The following is a 17,435-nucleotide window of genomic DNA, read 5'->3' on the forward strand; positions in this document are numbered from 1 at the left end:
AGGGGTGGAATTGAACTCGGGTCTTCAGCCTCATATTCAACGTATTAGTAGTGTATTTTCTTGACTTAGAGTTGAAATTGTATTAACAGGGATATAAATACAACAGTTGTGGGAGTGGGAGTTGTAATTGAAGGATTTGTGCACTGAATATAAAATATTTTAAAATATAAATATTTCAAGATAATATTAAAATAATAATATAATATTAAATAATATTAAAATAGGATTTTAAAATAAAAATATACTTTTGTCATTTCTCTATTTGTTTTGGATTTAATCGTGTTGGACTATTATTAGTATTATAAGTACATTATCTAATAACATATACCACATCACTGATAGTATTTAAATAGCTTAAATAGTGAAAATCTATGTAATGAAATGAGGTAGGGTGGGGGAGGGGCCACAGCGTGGGTTGCCTAATGCATCATTGAAGCAGAACTGCCTCTGTTGTATTTATTCTATTTGTAGTTGTTTTTATTTAACACAAATTCAATCTCGTTTAAAAAAAAAAAACTAACAATCTTTTTACAGATTGCATATTATTTTTCATTCATTTATCACAGAACGTTTGTTGAGGATGAGTGTGTGGTGTTAATGGCTTCCAAAGACAAGGGGGAGGGGTGGATTTTGCCGATTCAGTATGAACAGCGCCGATCCCGGTAATTGGACCTATACCTTAGCACGATCTGATATCAATTTCAATTTGTATCGATCTATAAAATATCACCATATTCAATATCGTCATCTGTATCTCCTGGTTGGCTAATCAACCAACGCATGCGCAACCAGATCAATCAGCGAGTTCACTCCTTCCTTGCGACTGAGGTAAGTAGACGCATCCAATTATGCTCCTCTAAATTAAGAGTAGTGTTGTTTTTGTTACTTGCCAATTGTAGTTTATGGACAAATATGAAGCTAGATATGAACGTTGATAGATGTAAAAAGTATGTTTGTTTGTCTTGGTGATCTCTTCTGCTAAAGTTCAGTGCCACACCCAACTTGCAATTGGTTGATTGGACCTGTTGGTTGTACAGCTAAAGTACACCCTTGGTGAAAGCACAGAAATACATACATTTACTTTAAGAATATTTCTATCGTGTTTTAAAAGTTCTTTTAGCTGTTGTTTAATAGCTGTTGTCTGCATGTTTAAGCTAGCTTGGTCCATGGTCCTATGTGTACATGATTAATGTGATAATTGATGCTTTTTGCCAGCAATAATGCTCTCTTTACCTTTAAACGTTAAAATAATACAACATATTTAAAAGATGTTTTTGTAGCATGTTTTAATAGTGTGGATTGCTTATGGATGCAAAATAAGCTATGTGCACGTTTTAAGCTAGCTTGGTCCAATGCGGTCCAATGTGTGCATGATTAATGTGACGATTGATGCTTTTTGCCAGCAATAATGTTCTCTTTGGCTTTAAATGTTAAAATAATACAACATATTTAAAATGTGTTTTTTTTAGCATGTTTCAATAGTGTGGATTGCTTATGGATGCTAAATAAGCTATGTGCATGTTTAAGCTAGCTTGGTTCATGCGGTCCTATGTGTGCATGATTAATGTGACGATTGATGCTTTTTAACAGCAATAATACTCTCTTTGCCTATCAACGTTACAATAATACAACATATTTGAAAGATGTTTTTTCTAACATGTTTTTGTAGTTTGGATTGCTTATGGATGCAAAATAAGTTATGTGCATGTGCTCGGTGGTACCATGTGCTCACACTGTAGTAAAGCTTGATGCCATTAGCTGCTGCTAATGCTTTTGTTTCCTTTTTAGAGTAAAAATGAGAAAACATATACTAAAGAGAGGGGTTCTTTGCATGTGTATGTAGTGCGGGTTGCTTATGGAGCATGCTAGCTGCAGGTGCTGTGGTCCCATGTGCTCGTTCAAAGTGGAAGTGACTTTTGAGAACGATTTGCAATTGTATCGCAACACATTGATGCCATATTGATAAGATAAGATATGCCATTATTCATCCCTCAGCGGGGAAATTAGCTAATTTGAAATTTGCTATTGTACTGATCAGCAGAGGTCTCAGGGTTGTTCAGCCAATATTAATCCTGATTTGTTTACTGAAGTTAAATATTTTCTGTTCTTTCCAGCATCTCCCTGAGCATTGCACATTGCGAGATTTGGAAATCTGTTGACAGCTGAAGGCGACTGAAAGCATCATCATCATCATCCCTACCACCATTAGCCAATCACTACATTCATATCTATACACCAGAGAAGACAACAGTGCATAAACACATACCATATATTGCTAAACTAGAGTCACTGAAAACACTACACACCATCCATCCATCCATCCACGTGCACACACACACACGCACACACACACACACACACACACACACACACACACGGGGAAAAAGTACTGTCCTAGTACTTTGCAGTGTACTACTGCTCTATTTTCAACATTAAAGTGTTGGGAAGTGTTTTTGTGCTTTTGTCTTTGCTGTGAACAGGATGCCACGGAAGGGGAAGCGTTCCGAAGCAGCAAAGCGCCGATGGAGGAAGCTGGACCTTGCTGATCCACAGACGGGCCAGACCAGCGCACCCCAGCAGGTAATTTTCCTCTTATGACTGATTACTTACTACAGTGTTGTAGCTGTACTAAATGATTAAAGAGAATATTCCTTTGGGACTAATATGTACTACATTGACATTGTTCACAGCCTGGGTCCCCACCCTCTACGACCAGCGATGGGACCATCCTGCAGTCTCCCACGAAGAAGGTATTGGTTTCACTTTTCATTTTGAAGATGAATTTGTCTTCATTGTCATAAACTTAAGATCCTCTAATGTGTAATCAGAGAGCCAGGTTCCAGACCTCCCCTCTGGCCGACCAACCCCGTGCAGTGGATGCCTGCTCCGCCACTTCTTCTGTGGTTGCCCAGGTAAGAATTTTGTCAGCTTTTTGGAAAATGTATGGGATAATTGTCATTTGTGCTGCACCTAAAGGTTTGTAGGTATTCAGTGACTAGTCATGTTATGTTTGATGAGAAATGTGAATATAACAGATAATTGCTGGTGTTGACATGTAAGACGTGTATGTTACTGTATAAACATACTGCAGTTCCTGACTGATTTTGCCAAAGATATATTGATACTGTTTGGTTTTACTCGTACTCACGTTTTTTAAATGTTTGTGCTACTTCCTTAGGAGTCTCCGGCCAGACACCAGCCTCCGAGACATGGTCAGCCCTCCTGTGACTTGAATACACATTTTTTTCATCGTATTAATGTCTATTTTCTTTCACTGTTGTATTGTCTGTAGTCTCGTTCTGTGCAAAACGTTGCTACGGTATCTATTTTGTTTAAGGTTGGAGGATTTACCTTTTTAATTGTGATTGTGATTAGTCCGAGGCACTGGGCGGCGCCACACCGTGCGGAAATGGCCAGTTTCTGCAGTGACTGGGAAGAACCACAAGCTGGTCATTCCAGCCGTGGCTCAGGGCAAGCGGGTATGTAGAACGTCTGAATACAAAAGTACATTGAAGACCGACATTGAATATGCCCTCACGTATGTTTGTAGTTTGTCCTGATCGTTGGAGACTCCCATCTGCGAGCCATTGCAGATGGATTTGTGAAGATGCCGGAGGGACCCTTGTCTTTTGGAGTGATGTCCACCCCGGGTGCCACGGCGGCTCAGTTGTGGGCTGAGGTGCAGAATGCGGTTCTGTCTCGGTCTCCCGAGGCGGTCTGTGTTTTGGCACCCAGCAACAACTTGGGTCGTCCCGTTGGCGAGGCAGCCACCGACTTCGGGCAGCTCCTGACCGCCACCTGCAGCCGCTGGCCTAACGTAAATACCTTGTGATCTATATCCTTGTTGCAAATAATGATTTACATGAACTGGAAATTATATTGGTAATGATATGTTCATTTATTCAGGTCGTCGTCGTGGACTTTCCTCCACGTCTGAACGTCGTGGTGGCCCAGCAGGATCGTCTGCGCCGGGAGTACCGTCGGGTGGCAGCTAGTATGGGTATGCAAATTCAAATAAAGGCATACTGTTATCAACGCTTAACATAAGTTGGAAACCTCAACGATGTGAAATGCCAGTGTCATTTCATTGACTTGACCTGGTAAACAAAAGTTTATAGAAACTAATAAGGGATTTGTTTTTTCCTTTCTGTACCGCAGGTATTCCCTACCTATCCTCAGCTGACCACTTCCCGCTGTCACGCCTTGAGATGTGGTGTAGGGATGGCGTAAGTGGATGATGTCCTACAGTAAGGATATGTACAAGTAGAATATTTCCAGGTTTACTAATCATTTTGGGTTATGTGTGGCAGGTACACCTCAGTGACAGCGATGGGATGCCTGTGCTTGCCAGGTTGCTGTGGGTTGCTGCCCGCCGTCAGCTGGAGAGTAGCGCACCCGCCCCACCCCCTCCACCTCCGCCACCAGCTCCTCCTACGTCACCGCCGGGCGAGGTACTTTTGGGTCGTACCTTCATTCACACTACATTTTAATCACAACCACATTAGGGCTGGGTTAAATGATTATTTTTGTAATCTGTTTAATTTAGAAAATAGTTTTTCAATGCTTTGATTTGATTTTGATTAGACTATCGTTTAATAATTTGACATATATAGCAATTAAAGCTAATTTATCTCCATGAATCTAACAAATATATTTTTATTAACAAGTTCAAAAATGAATGAATTTGAACAATACAACAAAGTACACAATGGAATATGAAAAGAACAAATGTAATAAACTTTTATGTAGCCTAAGGACGGTCGAGAAAACAGCCCGCGAGCTGACTTCTGCCCTGCCGCCATATCTGAAAGTATCAAACATGAAGTGTGCAGGGCGAAGTGTAGCGTGTGACCATTTCGAGCTCATTGCAAACACTGCGACACAATTTCCAAGTATAATTCAACAACCAAAAGTAACTACCGCGACGCACGCTTCTGCAATGACGCTTCTCCTCGGGGAGCAATACTCATCCTCCCAGGACAATGCTGGCGTTGAAAGAGAGGTTCAGAATTTTCTGAGGGAGACACCCTCAACCCTGGATTGAAATCCGACTGATTGGTGGAAGGTGAATGACAGAAAGTTCCCCATGCTGGCCAAGTTAGCCAGACCGTATCTCTGCGTCCCCACGACTTCGGCCCCGTCAGAGCGGGTCTTTTCAGCTGCTGGACTGACAGTCACTCGGCTGCGTTCACTCCCAGGCATGTTAACATGCTCATTTTTCTCAACAAAAACCACAAGGTTAAGTAAGCTATAGCCCAGGACAGTTACCACCGTAGCCTTGATATAAACCTATAAGCCTATGTGTTGTTGTTATGTGGGATCTCCCCCTCTCATCCGTGCCTTTTGGCAAAAAGGAACAAAAGGTCAGCTACAAGTCTACTTTGTTCTTTGATTAAATACTATTAGTGAATAATAAGATTTATTTTATTTAAAAGAGGCACAATGTAGGCTATTTTGTTTGAGAATCGGCTCTTATTTTGTTAGGTCTTAACGCCTCCGCATAGAGGCCTATTCCTATAGTTTAACAGTTGCACATTTAAATTGTAAATCGCACCAAACGTGGATTAAAATTCTCCTTAAATTATTATTTATGATTATTTTTTGTGTCGACGTCATCGATGATGACGCCTTGTCCCAGCTCTAAAACACATACACGTGTTTTATGCATGTGACTCATTGTGTTGGTTTATCAAATAATTTTTGCCTGTGTTCCCCATCAGCCCCATCGTCCTTGGTCGTCACTGTTCCAGAAGGTACTTTCAAAAAGGCATCTCCATGTGTAATGCATGCCACGTTATGATTGCCTTTTCTGTGTCCCATCAGCTGGAGACGACTGCACCACCGGCACCTTCTCTTCAGACGTCCCCACCGACGCGAGTGTTCCTGCCGAAAGTGGTTGTGAAGGGTGAGGTCACCGTGCAGCATCCTTCCAACCCTTTTGACTGGACACTCATTGGCACCGCAGAGGGGGTAAAAAAAATGTTGAAAAATGGACAAGAATATGTATGTAGCCATAATGTGACTTATCGCAACAGAGGAGTCGGCGTGTCAAGTCCAAGGTGCCCCGTGACTCCAGCAAAGGGATATGCAAGCAGCAGGTTTGTCACAGTTGATGGAGACGAGCATGGATGTTAGAATGGTGATAGTTTTCAAGTCTTAGTATATGTATTTTGGTGCTTTTTGACAGGAGGACCTGTTGCAGTGCAACATCCCTGTGAACCCTGTGTGGTTCAGCCCGCCCATGCTGGTTGCAATGGACAAGCTGGCTCCATCGCATCTTCCAAGCCCTGCGACATCCACAGTTATCCCCAAGGGCAAGAAGGTACTTTAGCCGCTTCATAGAAAGTATGTTATTCACAAATACATCTAAATCTTGTAAGTACAGCACTTTCTATTTTGTAAAAGCTATGCATGTGAAATATTTCCTTTTTTTCTGTGCCACGTCAGGCGGTGACTGCAGAGTGCCAACGGCGTCGTCCAGCCTCTAAGAGGAGAGTAGCAGAGCTGCAGGTTTGTAGTCCATGTACAGTCATCCCTTGTTCGTCTTGGTTTATGGATCCACACAGGACCATGATAAGCAACTTTCTGCAAAGATTGTTTAGGAAAATATAATTGGGCAAGAAGTATGCATATATGCTGTGCATATATTCTATGCATATTCAACTATGTCATAGTGGCTGCACGATGGATGAGTGTCCCTGTGTGGAGTTTGCATGTTCTTCCCATGCACGTGTGGGTTTTTCTTCCTCCCCCATTCCAAACACGTGCTAGGTTAATTGGCGACTCCAAATTGTCCATGGGTATGAATGTGAGTGTGAATGGTTGTTTTTTCTATATGTGCCCTGTGATTGGCTGGCCACCAGTCCAGGGTGTACCCCGCCTCTCGCCCGAAGACAGCTGGGATAGGCTCCAGCACCTCCGCAATCCTCATGAGGATAAGTGATAGAAAACGAATGAATGAATGAAATATGTCATAGTAGAAAAATAAAATGTTGTTCTGGTTGTGAACGCGTATGTGTGTACATTTTTAGATGGAGGCAACACCGCCACCCTCCTCCACGCCACTGCAGCACATTGTACAGGATGAGGCCAGCTGGGTAAAATCTCTTTTTTCTTATAATATATGCAGTCTATATTTATTGGTGTAGAAAAATGGCATGACAGAAATATGTGTGTGTAGATGGAGGAAACACCACATCGTGTGGAGCTGCCTTCCACCCCAACACCACCTTGCAGTCCTGGGCCAGTGGTCGTCACAGAGGAGACGTGTGCGGCATCCTCCACACCACCACAGCACATTGTCATGGATGGGACCAGCTGGGTAAAACAAGCATTTTCTATTTTTATCATATACACACACTATATTTGTTACTATATTAAAGGTTGTATTTTATTGGTTTTGTGTGCCATTTTTAAGTTAGTTTTGCCTTCTCATTTAGACTGAGGCGAAGGCGACGCTGCATACTGTAGAGCTGCCGTCAACACCATCACCGCCTTGTAGTCCAGAGACAGTGGTTCAAAGAGACATTTGTGCAAAGTCCTCAATGCCACTAGTGCACATTGTCATGGATGGGACCAGCCAGGTAATTTTAACACAGGAAATGTATACGCCTACTAGATCTACTGTAAAGTTGCATTGATAAAACAAGGCTAATGTATGCTGTTCTATGGTAAAAACTAACCTGATTACCACAAATGTATGTTAACATGACAAATACTACATTTCAGGATTGTGGCACAGAAGCTGGTCGACGCATTCATACCGTCCGGGCCACTCACTCCCAGATGGATTTGAGGTATGACGATTGCACTCGCAATAATCAGTGCACGTGTATGGCACTGACGTTCTTGGCCTACCATGCTGAGGGGTTTCATTTTGATGCAGACGTTCTTGACAGAGTTCTTGAAAATGGAGACTCGCTCTATGCGTGGACAATATGTGGGCTAGGACTACGTTTAATCAGCAATCATTTAACCAAAGAGGAAATGCCAAAGATAGTTCACACCGACAACAATGCATACACGGTTACACAGTTGGAGCCGAAATTTGGTTTGGTGAGGGATCGCAGCAATTCCCTAGTAGATCCTTATTTGTTGCCACTTGCCAGACAACTTGAGTGCCTCTCACAAGATGTCACTCATGCTTTTCTGATTGTGGCTCCAGAGTGCTTTGCGGTTTTTCGTGATAGGTCAGGATGCTATGGTTTTTTTGATTCGCACAGTCGATCTTCAGTAGGTTTGCCAGTCCCAAACGGAACTGCGATTATGATGACATTTTCTCACTTAGATGACTTAGTCAACCATGTGCATGAGCTCCTTTCGGATCGCAGCCCCGATGCAAACTACGAGTTGGTACCGGTTTCCTTTGGATTAGAACAGATAGCAAGTGACAGACAGGTGCCGTTGGATGTCGTAGTCATTTCAGAGCCCACCAAAGTAACAGACGCAGCAATAAGAGAATGTGTTGAGACAGATCAAGAGGAGCTGATAGTACCACCATGCGTCCATGTTCAAATAGATTTTTCCAAAGTGAGTAAAACGAGGCGACGGACCACTATGAAAAGGGCACTCAAGTGCCAACAATGTAGACCGTACGAAGTTTCAAAAGAACCTGATCCCCGTCAAAAAAAACTTCTACAAATGAAGGTCAAGTATGTATCAGACACTAATTACCGCCAACAAAAATTAAACAGCTTTACCAAGCGATACAGGTGTGATAGTGCCTTTAAGAATAAACAGAAGACACAGGTTGCTGAAAAATACCACAGAAGTTCAACGGCCAAAAAGACTTTAATGTCAGCATATGTTAGGAGAAGGTATCAATCTGATCTGGCTTTTGTTGAACGACAGAAGCTGAATCTCAGGGAAGGGTATCACCTGGATCCTGATATGCAGGTGAGAAAAAAGTTAAATCAGAGGGAGCGGTATCACCGGGATCCAGCTTTTCAGGCGAGACAAAAGTTATATGTGAGAGAGAGGTATCACAGGGATCCAGCTTTTCAGGCGAGACAAAGGTTATATATGAGGGAGCGGTATCACCGGGATCCAGCTTTTCAGGCAAGATATAGGGTGTATCTAAGAGATAAATATCGCAACCATCCAGGTTTTAAGCAAAGGTGGGCTGTTTTCATGAAAACATGGATGCAGAAGTATAGAAACAATCCTCATTTTCAAAATAAGAAATATGTGAGAGATAGTAATAGACATTCTAATGTAAGGCTACATCATGTTAAGCGTTGCGAAAAGAACCGTCTTAATGGGCAGCGTATTCGGCACAAATTACAATGCGCACTTCAAATAAAGAATAAATACATGACTAGAACTCAACATTCAGCCAACAATGTGCAGGATCCAGCAAGCGCTGTAATGAAAGCAGCAATATCGTCTTTCCGCGAAAGAGTCGCACATGGGCCCACATGTGTTTGTACTGTATGCCACCGTGCTCTTTTCCTAAATCAGGTACAGAAATGCAATCGAGGAAAATATAGCAACAACCGTGACATAGTGGCCGCCAGCTTGACAGGTAAATATGTTCACGTCTGCAACAACAGTTGTTCTGCCCCATGCACTGCCTCGCAAGAGAGAAAGCAGGAATGGATATGTCACACCTGTGACTCCCACCTTAGGAGATGTGCAATGCCACCTCTGGCAGTTGCAAATAAGTTGGATCTGGCACCCATTCCCCAAGAGCTGTCCGATTTAAATGTCCTCGAGAGACAGCTGATTGCAAAAATTATACCTTTTGCGAAAATTGTAGCATTGCCCAAAGGACGGCAACGAGCTGTTCATGGCTCAGTAGTGTGCGTACCGTCGGAAATGGAAGCAGCAGTGAACTCACTACCTAGGCCACGTAGCGAAGCTCAACTGCTGCAGGTAAAGCTGAAGAGACGCCTTCGGTATAAAGGACATCAGCATTTTTATACGGTAAATATGGCGAATGTTATAGCTGGGCTCAGGACGCTGATACACACTCATCCACAGTACAGGGATGTGTGCATCAATGAGAGTGCAGCAGCTGAAAGTGTCCTTGAAGGGGAAGAGGAGCCATCCGCCCTGCCGTCATCATCCTTGCAGCAAGAGGCCAGCAACGCCCAAGTTACGCAGGCACAGCATGTTGAATGTGATCAGGAGGAACTTCGGCCGGGCGTCATGCTCGATACATGCATGCAGCCGCTTGACATTGCACAGGAAAGTCTTTCATTTGGGGATGGGATATTCAGCATTGCTCCTGCCCAACAAAACAAGCCTGTTGGATTTTTTGCTGTGCCGCAGCTGGAGGCCATGGCCTTTCCTGTTCTGTTCCCAACGGGAAAGAACACGATGGATGAGGAGAGGATCGTTAAAGTATCACCGAGTTCTTACTTTAACACCAGATTGTTTTCCGTGGATCCACGCTTTGCTGAAGATCAGGGCTACCTTTTCTTTGCCCAATTTGTTATTGAAACTTACATGGCCAATAACAGCATGTCGATTCAGTCGCGGAAAGGAAAACCTCACACTGCGGATGGGAGGAAAATTCTGAACCGGATGATCCAGGACAAGGAGGCGTTGGAGCGGCTCATACAGAACAGGGAAGCGACCAGATTTATGCAGCCACTCCGAGGAACACCAGCATACTGGGAGAAAGCTCACCGGGAGCTCCACGCAATGGCCAGGCAGTTGGGGAAGCCAACATTTTTTCTTACCTTTTCTGCGGCGGAAATGAGATGGCCTGAAGTCACTGCTGTGATAAAAGCGCAGCAAGGCCAACAGGAGGGTCACTTTTCAGATCTGGACTGGAACGCTAAATGCGAGATTCTCCGCAGCAATCCAGTCACGGTCATGCGCATGTTTGAGAAAAGGGTAGATGCTCTCTTAGAGCTTATTCTGTCTCCTGCGCAGCCCATCGGCCCAGTCGAGGACTACTTTTATCGTGTTGAGTTTCAAGCACGAGGAAGTCCTCATATACACATGGTGGTGTGGATAAAGGACGCACCGGTGATCGAGGAACCAGATCCCATCTACTGTGGCGAAGTGGTCGAATTCATCGACCGTTATATCACCTGCCACATCCCCGATCAAACCAAGGATCCGGAACTCCATGAAGTGGTTACGAGTGTTCAAACTCACAGCCGCAGTCACACCAAATCTTGCCGAAAAGGAAATGTCTCCTGTCGTTTTGGATTCCCTAAACTGCCCATGGATGTCACCACAATTACCTTTCCCTTTGAGGACCCGACCAGTGATGACGAAGAGGAAAACAATGACCCCAAGAAGAAGAGACGGAAGGAGGAAGACGCCCGTGCCAAAAGGACCAAGTTGGCGAAGAAACAGAGGGAGTCCAAGGAAAAGCTGAAACAGCTAAGAGAGCGTCTTATGGACACACAGGTTCCGGAGGACTTGACGGACCTGCTCAATTCGTGCCAGCTGACCCTGGGTCGGTATAAGCACTATGTTGAGAACCTCAGTACTGGGATGGCTGTCCACTTGAAGCGTACACCGCAAGAAAGTTGGACTAATGCCTACAACCCCCATCTGCTGCGTGCGTGGAACGCCAACATGGACATCCAGTATATTCTGGATGATATCAGCTGCATCATGTACATGATGTCTTACATCTCCAAGCCGGAGCACGAGATGACAGAGTTCCTCAAATCTGTCATCAAGGACGTGCAAAAGTCTGACGCCAACCAGAAGGAGGAGATGCCAAAGATCATGCAGGCGTATTCAAAGCACAGAGAGGTAAGTGCTCAGGAGGCAGTGGCACGAACATGCAGTTTGCCCCTGAAGAAGTCCTCACGCAATGTGGTGTTCCTCCAAACCGACGAGGACGGTTTCCGAATGAGTCTGCCCATGAGTCGGCTTATGACCATGCACCCAGATTCAGCTGAAGTGTGGATGTCAAGTTTGCCGGAAAAGTACGCCAACAGACCACGTACGCAGGCGTTTGAGTCTATGTGTCTGGCAGAGTTTGCGTCTGATTACAGGGTGGTCTACGGTCACCAGAGAGAAGGGCCAAATGTCATTCCCCTTTTGAACGACATGGGTTGCATTCAGAAGAGGACCAGGGGAAAACCTGCCGTCATAAGATACACGCGGTTTTCCATGACAAAGGTTCCTGAAAAATATTTCAGGGCCCTTCTCAAACTCTACTTGCCCCACAGGACGGACCGTGAGTTGACCAGCGACTCCCACCCAACCTATGAGTCATTCTACCTGGACGGATGGTCAAGGCTAGGTCCTGCAAAGGCCATCGTTGATGAGAAAATGAAGCGGTTTGAGGGCCAAGCGAAGAAACTGGACAAGGCTTTGGAGCGACTCCAACAGGAAGGTCCAGCTGTTAATGCGTGGAACTCTTTTGCGCCAGAGGTGGAAGCAGAGCGCCTGGAATGTCTTGCTGCGCTGAAGGCCATGATGCCAAACGCAGCGGACGAGCGGGATGAGCAGGATGATGTTCCTGCCTATCAGGCTGACCTTTCCGGCGCCCCAGCACTGCCGGCCTTTGAAGCACCCCAGTTGAGTCCGGACTTTGTGAGGAGGATGTACCGCAGTCTTAACATCATGCAGGCTTCCGTCTTCTATGCCGTACGCGACTGGTGTTTGCAGCGCGTTTCTGATCGCGACCTTGAGCCCTTTCATTATTTCATCTCAGGGGGAGCTGGATGTGGCAAGTCACATGTCATCAAGTGCATTTACCAGGAGGCCACCAAGATTTTTCGGCAGCTTCCTGGCATTCGTACCGATGCGGATTTGTCTCAACCCACGGTTCTGTTGACGTCATTTACCGGCACAGCTGCGTTCAACATTTCTGGGAAAACCTTGCACTCGGTCTTGAAGCTCCCAAGAAGTTTGAGGCCTCCATATCAAGGACTCGGCAACGCGCTGGACACCTTGCGGGCGAGTCTTTCCAACGTGCAGATTTTAATCATTGATGAAATATCAATGGTCTCCAAGGATCTTTTTGCGTATGTCCACTGGCGGTTCCAGCAAGTCAAGGGCAACCGGAAGACCTTTGGAGGGATCTCTGTGCTTGTAGTTGGGGACTTTTACCAGCTGCCACCTCTTGGAAGGGCCAAACCCCTCTGTGTGTATGAGGATAATGTCCTTGACCTCTGGACCAACTTTCAGTTGGTCCGACTTACGGAGATCATGCGACAGAAGGAGGACCTGACCTTTGCCCAGCTTTTGAACAGGGTAAGGGAAAAGAGGAAGGAGGAGCCCTTGTATGAAAGTGACCGGGCTTTACTGCAGCAGGCTACTGTCGAAACATCACAGTGTCACACCAGTACGCTCCACATTTTTGCAACCAATAAGGAGGTTGACGAACACAACCGTGCAACTGTGGCAGCTTTGAAACTGAATGTGGTCGACATTCCGGCAGAAAACTACAGAAAAGACCCCCGGACCGGACAATTGGTCATCGTGTCCAACATGATAACCGGGAGGAAAAGAGATCTGCCCGACAACCTGCAAGCCGCTGTAGGAGCACGAGTCATGATCATCCGGAACTTGGACATTGAGGATGGTCTCGTGAACGGCACCTTCGGGACCATCATGAACATTGTCCGTGGACCACAGGGCGCTGTTACTTTTCTTGGCATTTCTTTGGACAATCCTGGAGCAGGCCTGAAATTTCGGAAGAAACTTCAGGGACCCGGGGACGATTTGGCCTACATAGAAAAGTCAGAGGAAAGTTTAAGCATCAAAGGACTGGTGAGGCGGCAATTCCCGGCAAAACTGGCCTTTGGATGCACGGCGCACAAAGTGCAAGGCATGACGCTATCTTCTGCGGTCGTATCTCTGAAGCGCGTGTTTGAACCTGGAATGGCCTACGTCGCTCTAAGTCGCACGACCTCGCTCCAGGGACTGAAGATCATGGACTTGGATGAGAAGAAAATATATGCTGATCCCACCATTGCTTTGGCAATGGACAGCATGTTGCACGCTTCTTTCTTGTCTGTCAGACCGCTGTTGCACTTTGAACAAGGGCCTTCTCCGACTTTGAAGATTGTCCACCATAACACAGAGGGCCTCGCGTGTCACATGGAGGACATCAAATCTCATCATGAGCTGAGACTGGCTGATGTGCTTTGTTTGACGGAAACCCATTTGTCTGGTTCCATCTCGCCACACTTGCAGCTGGAGGACTACGCTGTTTTTGTACGGAACAGACGTGTTTCCTGTTTAAACAGGCCAGACACGGCTGCGAAAGAGGGAGGCGGAGTTGCAGCCTACTGTCGGAGGGAACTTCAAGGCCAGCCCCTTCGGTTTGTCCAGAATGTGCCAGACCTTGAATTCTTGGTGGTTAAAGTCACGGTGCCGATCCCGGCTGTGGTGGCTACTGTTTATCGACCACCAAACTTGAGTCTGGGCACATTTCTACCTAATTTGACAAACCTCTTGGACACCTTGGCAATGATGGAAAGCCACCCCATTGTTGTTTGTGGCGACTTCAACGAGGACCTGCTTTCAAAACGCAAGAAGCCTATACTGGAGTTGTTTGAGTCCAGAGGCTATACACAGCTCATCGGCAAGGCAACAACTGGCAAGCAGACACTGATTGATCACATTTACATTTCTCAACCACAGTCTTGCATTCAGTCAGGTGTTCTGCATTCTTACCACAGTCCGGTGTACTGTATCTTAACATCTTTGTAGATCCTGGTCTGGTCTACACATGCTGTCTTGTCCCCAATGAACATTTGCTTGCAATGACCATGTGGCCATTTCTTCCCCTCCATCCATCCACGCCATCTCACATACGTAAGTACTCCGTGCTTGTGTCCTGAAGGCTAGGTATGCTGTACCTCTGCTCATGGGCTGCCTTTCAGAAATGCTGCTGCACACGCTTTAGCCCCAACCGGAAGATGTTGCTTTATTATATGTAGTAGATACATACTCTAGTCAGAATTACTGTATTATCTCTGAACGGGCAGTGTTGGCATAGTCATGTTCTCCATGTTCTCAATGTTCTCCCTATTCCTGAAACTTCATGTCACTTATGATGGAACATTCTAATAACTTGTCTCTCTCTCTCTCTCTCTCTCCCCTGTAGTAGGCACTATTGCATGAATAGCCTGTTTGAGGCTGTTATGTTCTACTCGGTCATAGTATTACTTTCAGCTTTTTCAATTACTGTACTGACTTGTTACTAACTTGTCTCTCTTTCTCTCTCCCCTGTAGTAGGCACTGCTGCATTGAAGACATGAGAACAGTTATTGGTATCAGCGTTGCTGATATGTAGTCATCGGACCGCTTTTTTTTCCGCAATATATAATATAAAAGTATATACTGTTTGGGTGTGTGTGTGTGTATATACAGTATCTATATGACAGTTACTAATTTATTTGACTAACTTGTCTCTCTTTCTCTCCCCTGTAGTAGGCACTGCTGCACAAAGAGCTGAGAACAGCAAAGCTCAAAGATTTGTATTAGTGGCAGTACATTTTACACAATATATAACATGTATAAAGTGTATATGTATATGACAGTTACTGATAACATTTGACTAACTTGTCTGTCTTTCTCTCCCCTGTAGTAGGCGCTGCTGCGTGAAAAGCAAAGCTCATAGATTTGTAGTAGTCGCAGTACTTTTCCGCAATATGTCACGTGGAGTCTATACAGTATATTGGGGATGCTCAGCATATGAATATCCCAGCTGACTTCCTGTGTGGATAAAAAGCTGATAGTGTCAGATTTGTGATTTGTGTGTTTTACAGCTACAGAGGAGAACAGGTTCAACTCGCATTCTGATACCAACTGCAGGACATGACAGAAAAGGTGTGTTGACAGTTTGTTTTATGAATTGACAATTAATAATTCAGTCTTGATACAATTTTTACTGGGTTTTTGTGTGTGTGTCTGTTTAGGGAAAGGACAATCCTTTACACAAACATTTCCCGGACGTGTTAATACTTCCTGTTCCTGTTTTAATACGTAGTTACCTACCACATACATATGTTCACTATGCCTTTTTGTTCTCAAGCGTTTGCACCTTTATGTATAAAGACCATTATTATGCATAATCATGCTGTACCAAACATTTTTCTATTGTAACCTAAACGGTCGAGACAGACGGCTGCCCCACTGAGCCTGGGTTCTGTCCAAGGTTTCTTCCCAAGTGGGAGTTTTTCCTTGCCTCCGTTGCCAGGTGCTTGCTCATGTGGGTTTCTGTTGTTCATTTATGATAAACTTGATAGACCAAACTAATGATGATGATGATAATAATAATGTGAACCAAAGTGCCTCGAGATCACTTGTTTTGTTGTGAGTTGGTGCGATATGTCATTGAACGCTTCTTTTAATTACTGCTGGTTTTTTTTCTGAAATATTTGATGTGCCTTGGGCCGCTGACCTAAACTGTTGAGTTACATACGGGACATGTTGCCTTGCTACATGAAGTGTTTGTCATTGATTTTATCTTTCTATATTACAGAATATTATACATCACAATACTGTTCATAACTGGTGTAATTGTTGACATTTTGACTTCAAGAATTTAAGGCTTTGTTGCATCTTGTGGTTCCTTTTTAAATAAACTGTCAAATGATTTATTCAGAAATTGTCTGGTTTTATATATGAACTTAAGTACAGGTTTTGCTTCCATGGTCTTTTTAAACTGAAAAAAGTGCTAATATTCCGCTGCATTCCACCCATCTGCTTTTCCGAGGTTGGGTCAAGGGCAGCAGCCTCAGCAGGGAAACCCCGACTTCAGTCTCCTGGCTCCTTCATCCAGCTGCACATGCCTTGAAATCTACTGTTTGGTTCTATTTTGGCTTATGAGGCTTATGACAGTAAGTTGAGAAACCCCAACTTTGGAAACAACTGCTGATGTCAGGTCACATGAATGAACACATTTAAGCTTTCACTTCCAATGTGATGCCACTAGATGCCTTTACAAATAGTTTGGACAAAATAATTCCTGCAATAGGCAATGCATAATGTTCGGCGGCACGGCAGACACCGGGCCCGAGGTTCACAGCACAGGTGGCCAGTCCATCAAAATTTCTGCGGGAATTTTCTAGTTATGGACTGGCCCAGTAGCCAGCCCATAGACTGCTACTTGCAGTAGCAGTCTATGGGCTGGCTACTGAGCCAGCCCATATTGTTATTGCTGTTTAGTTATTATTCCGTATATCTTAATCTTCCACTTTTTGCGCGCGTAATGCGGCCAAAACCGCAAGAAGGACCCCCACACATGTTACACCGCCGGAAACGTGGCGCTCGGGACTACAGCGGTATTTAATTTTTGGAAAGTTTTGTGTAACCATGGCGACGCTATTAACGAAAACGTTAAAAAATGGGCCACTTGATTAGGGAATCGCTGTTCTATTTTTAGAACAGCACATAGAAAACGAGAATTTACAGACTTTTCACAGCCTTTTAGCTCAGCCATACGGCCACGTAGAAACGTGATTGATGGCTCATTTTTGAGATAAACGTCTGAACTCTCTCTG

The 17,435-nt window shown here is 44.6% G+C and overlaps 1 protein-coding gene across 2 annotated transcripts; it reads left to right on the forward strand.

The window, feature by feature from the left end:
• Positions 1-513: 513 nt before the first annotated feature.
• LOC131128720 (uncharacterized) lies at positions 514-16,521 on the forward strand. Of its 2 annotated transcripts, XM_058071827.1 has the most exons (22): positions 514-662; positions 793-828; positions 2,115-2,580; positions 2,691-2,750; positions 2,829-2,912; positions 3,179-3,212; positions 3,376-3,479; positions 3,551-3,817; positions 3,907-4,000; positions 4,159-4,226; positions 4,311-4,451; positions 5,721-5,753; positions 5,824-5,970; positions 6,036-6,098; positions 6,188-6,322; positions 6,448-6,510; positions 7,032-7,097; positions 7,181-7,321; positions 7,440-7,583; positions 7,729-7,796; positions 15,699-15,759; positions 15,849-16,521. In XM_058071827.1, the coding sequence occupies exons 3-21, from the start codon at positions 2,482-2,484 to the stop codon at positions 15,730-15,732; spliced, it is 1,845 nt and encodes a 614-aa protein (XP_057927810.1). In that variant the 5' UTR covers positions 514-662; positions 793-828; positions 2,115-2,481; the 3' UTR covers positions 15,733-15,759; positions 15,849-16,521. The 2 variants fall into 2 exon arrangements, 1 of the variants encoding a protein (XP_057927810.1); XR_009129686.1 differs by lacking the exons at positions 514-662; positions 793-828; positions 2,115-2,580; ... (15 more) ...; positions 7,440-7,583; positions 7,729-7,796 and adding an exon at positions 7,809-14,524 and having other exon boundaries at positions 14,638-15,759.
• The last annotated feature ends 914 nt before the right edge of the window (positions 16,522-17,435 follow it).

The sequence above is a fragment of the Doryrhamphus excisus genome, chromosome 4, assembly GCF_030265055.1.
Source record: "Doryrhamphus excisus isolate RoL2022-K1 chromosome 4, RoL_Dexc_1.0, whole genome shotgun sequence".
In the NCBI taxonomy this organism is placed as follows: domain Eukaryota; kingdom Metazoa; phylum Chordata; class Actinopteri; order Syngnathiformes; family Syngnathidae; genus Doryrhamphus; species Doryrhamphus excisus.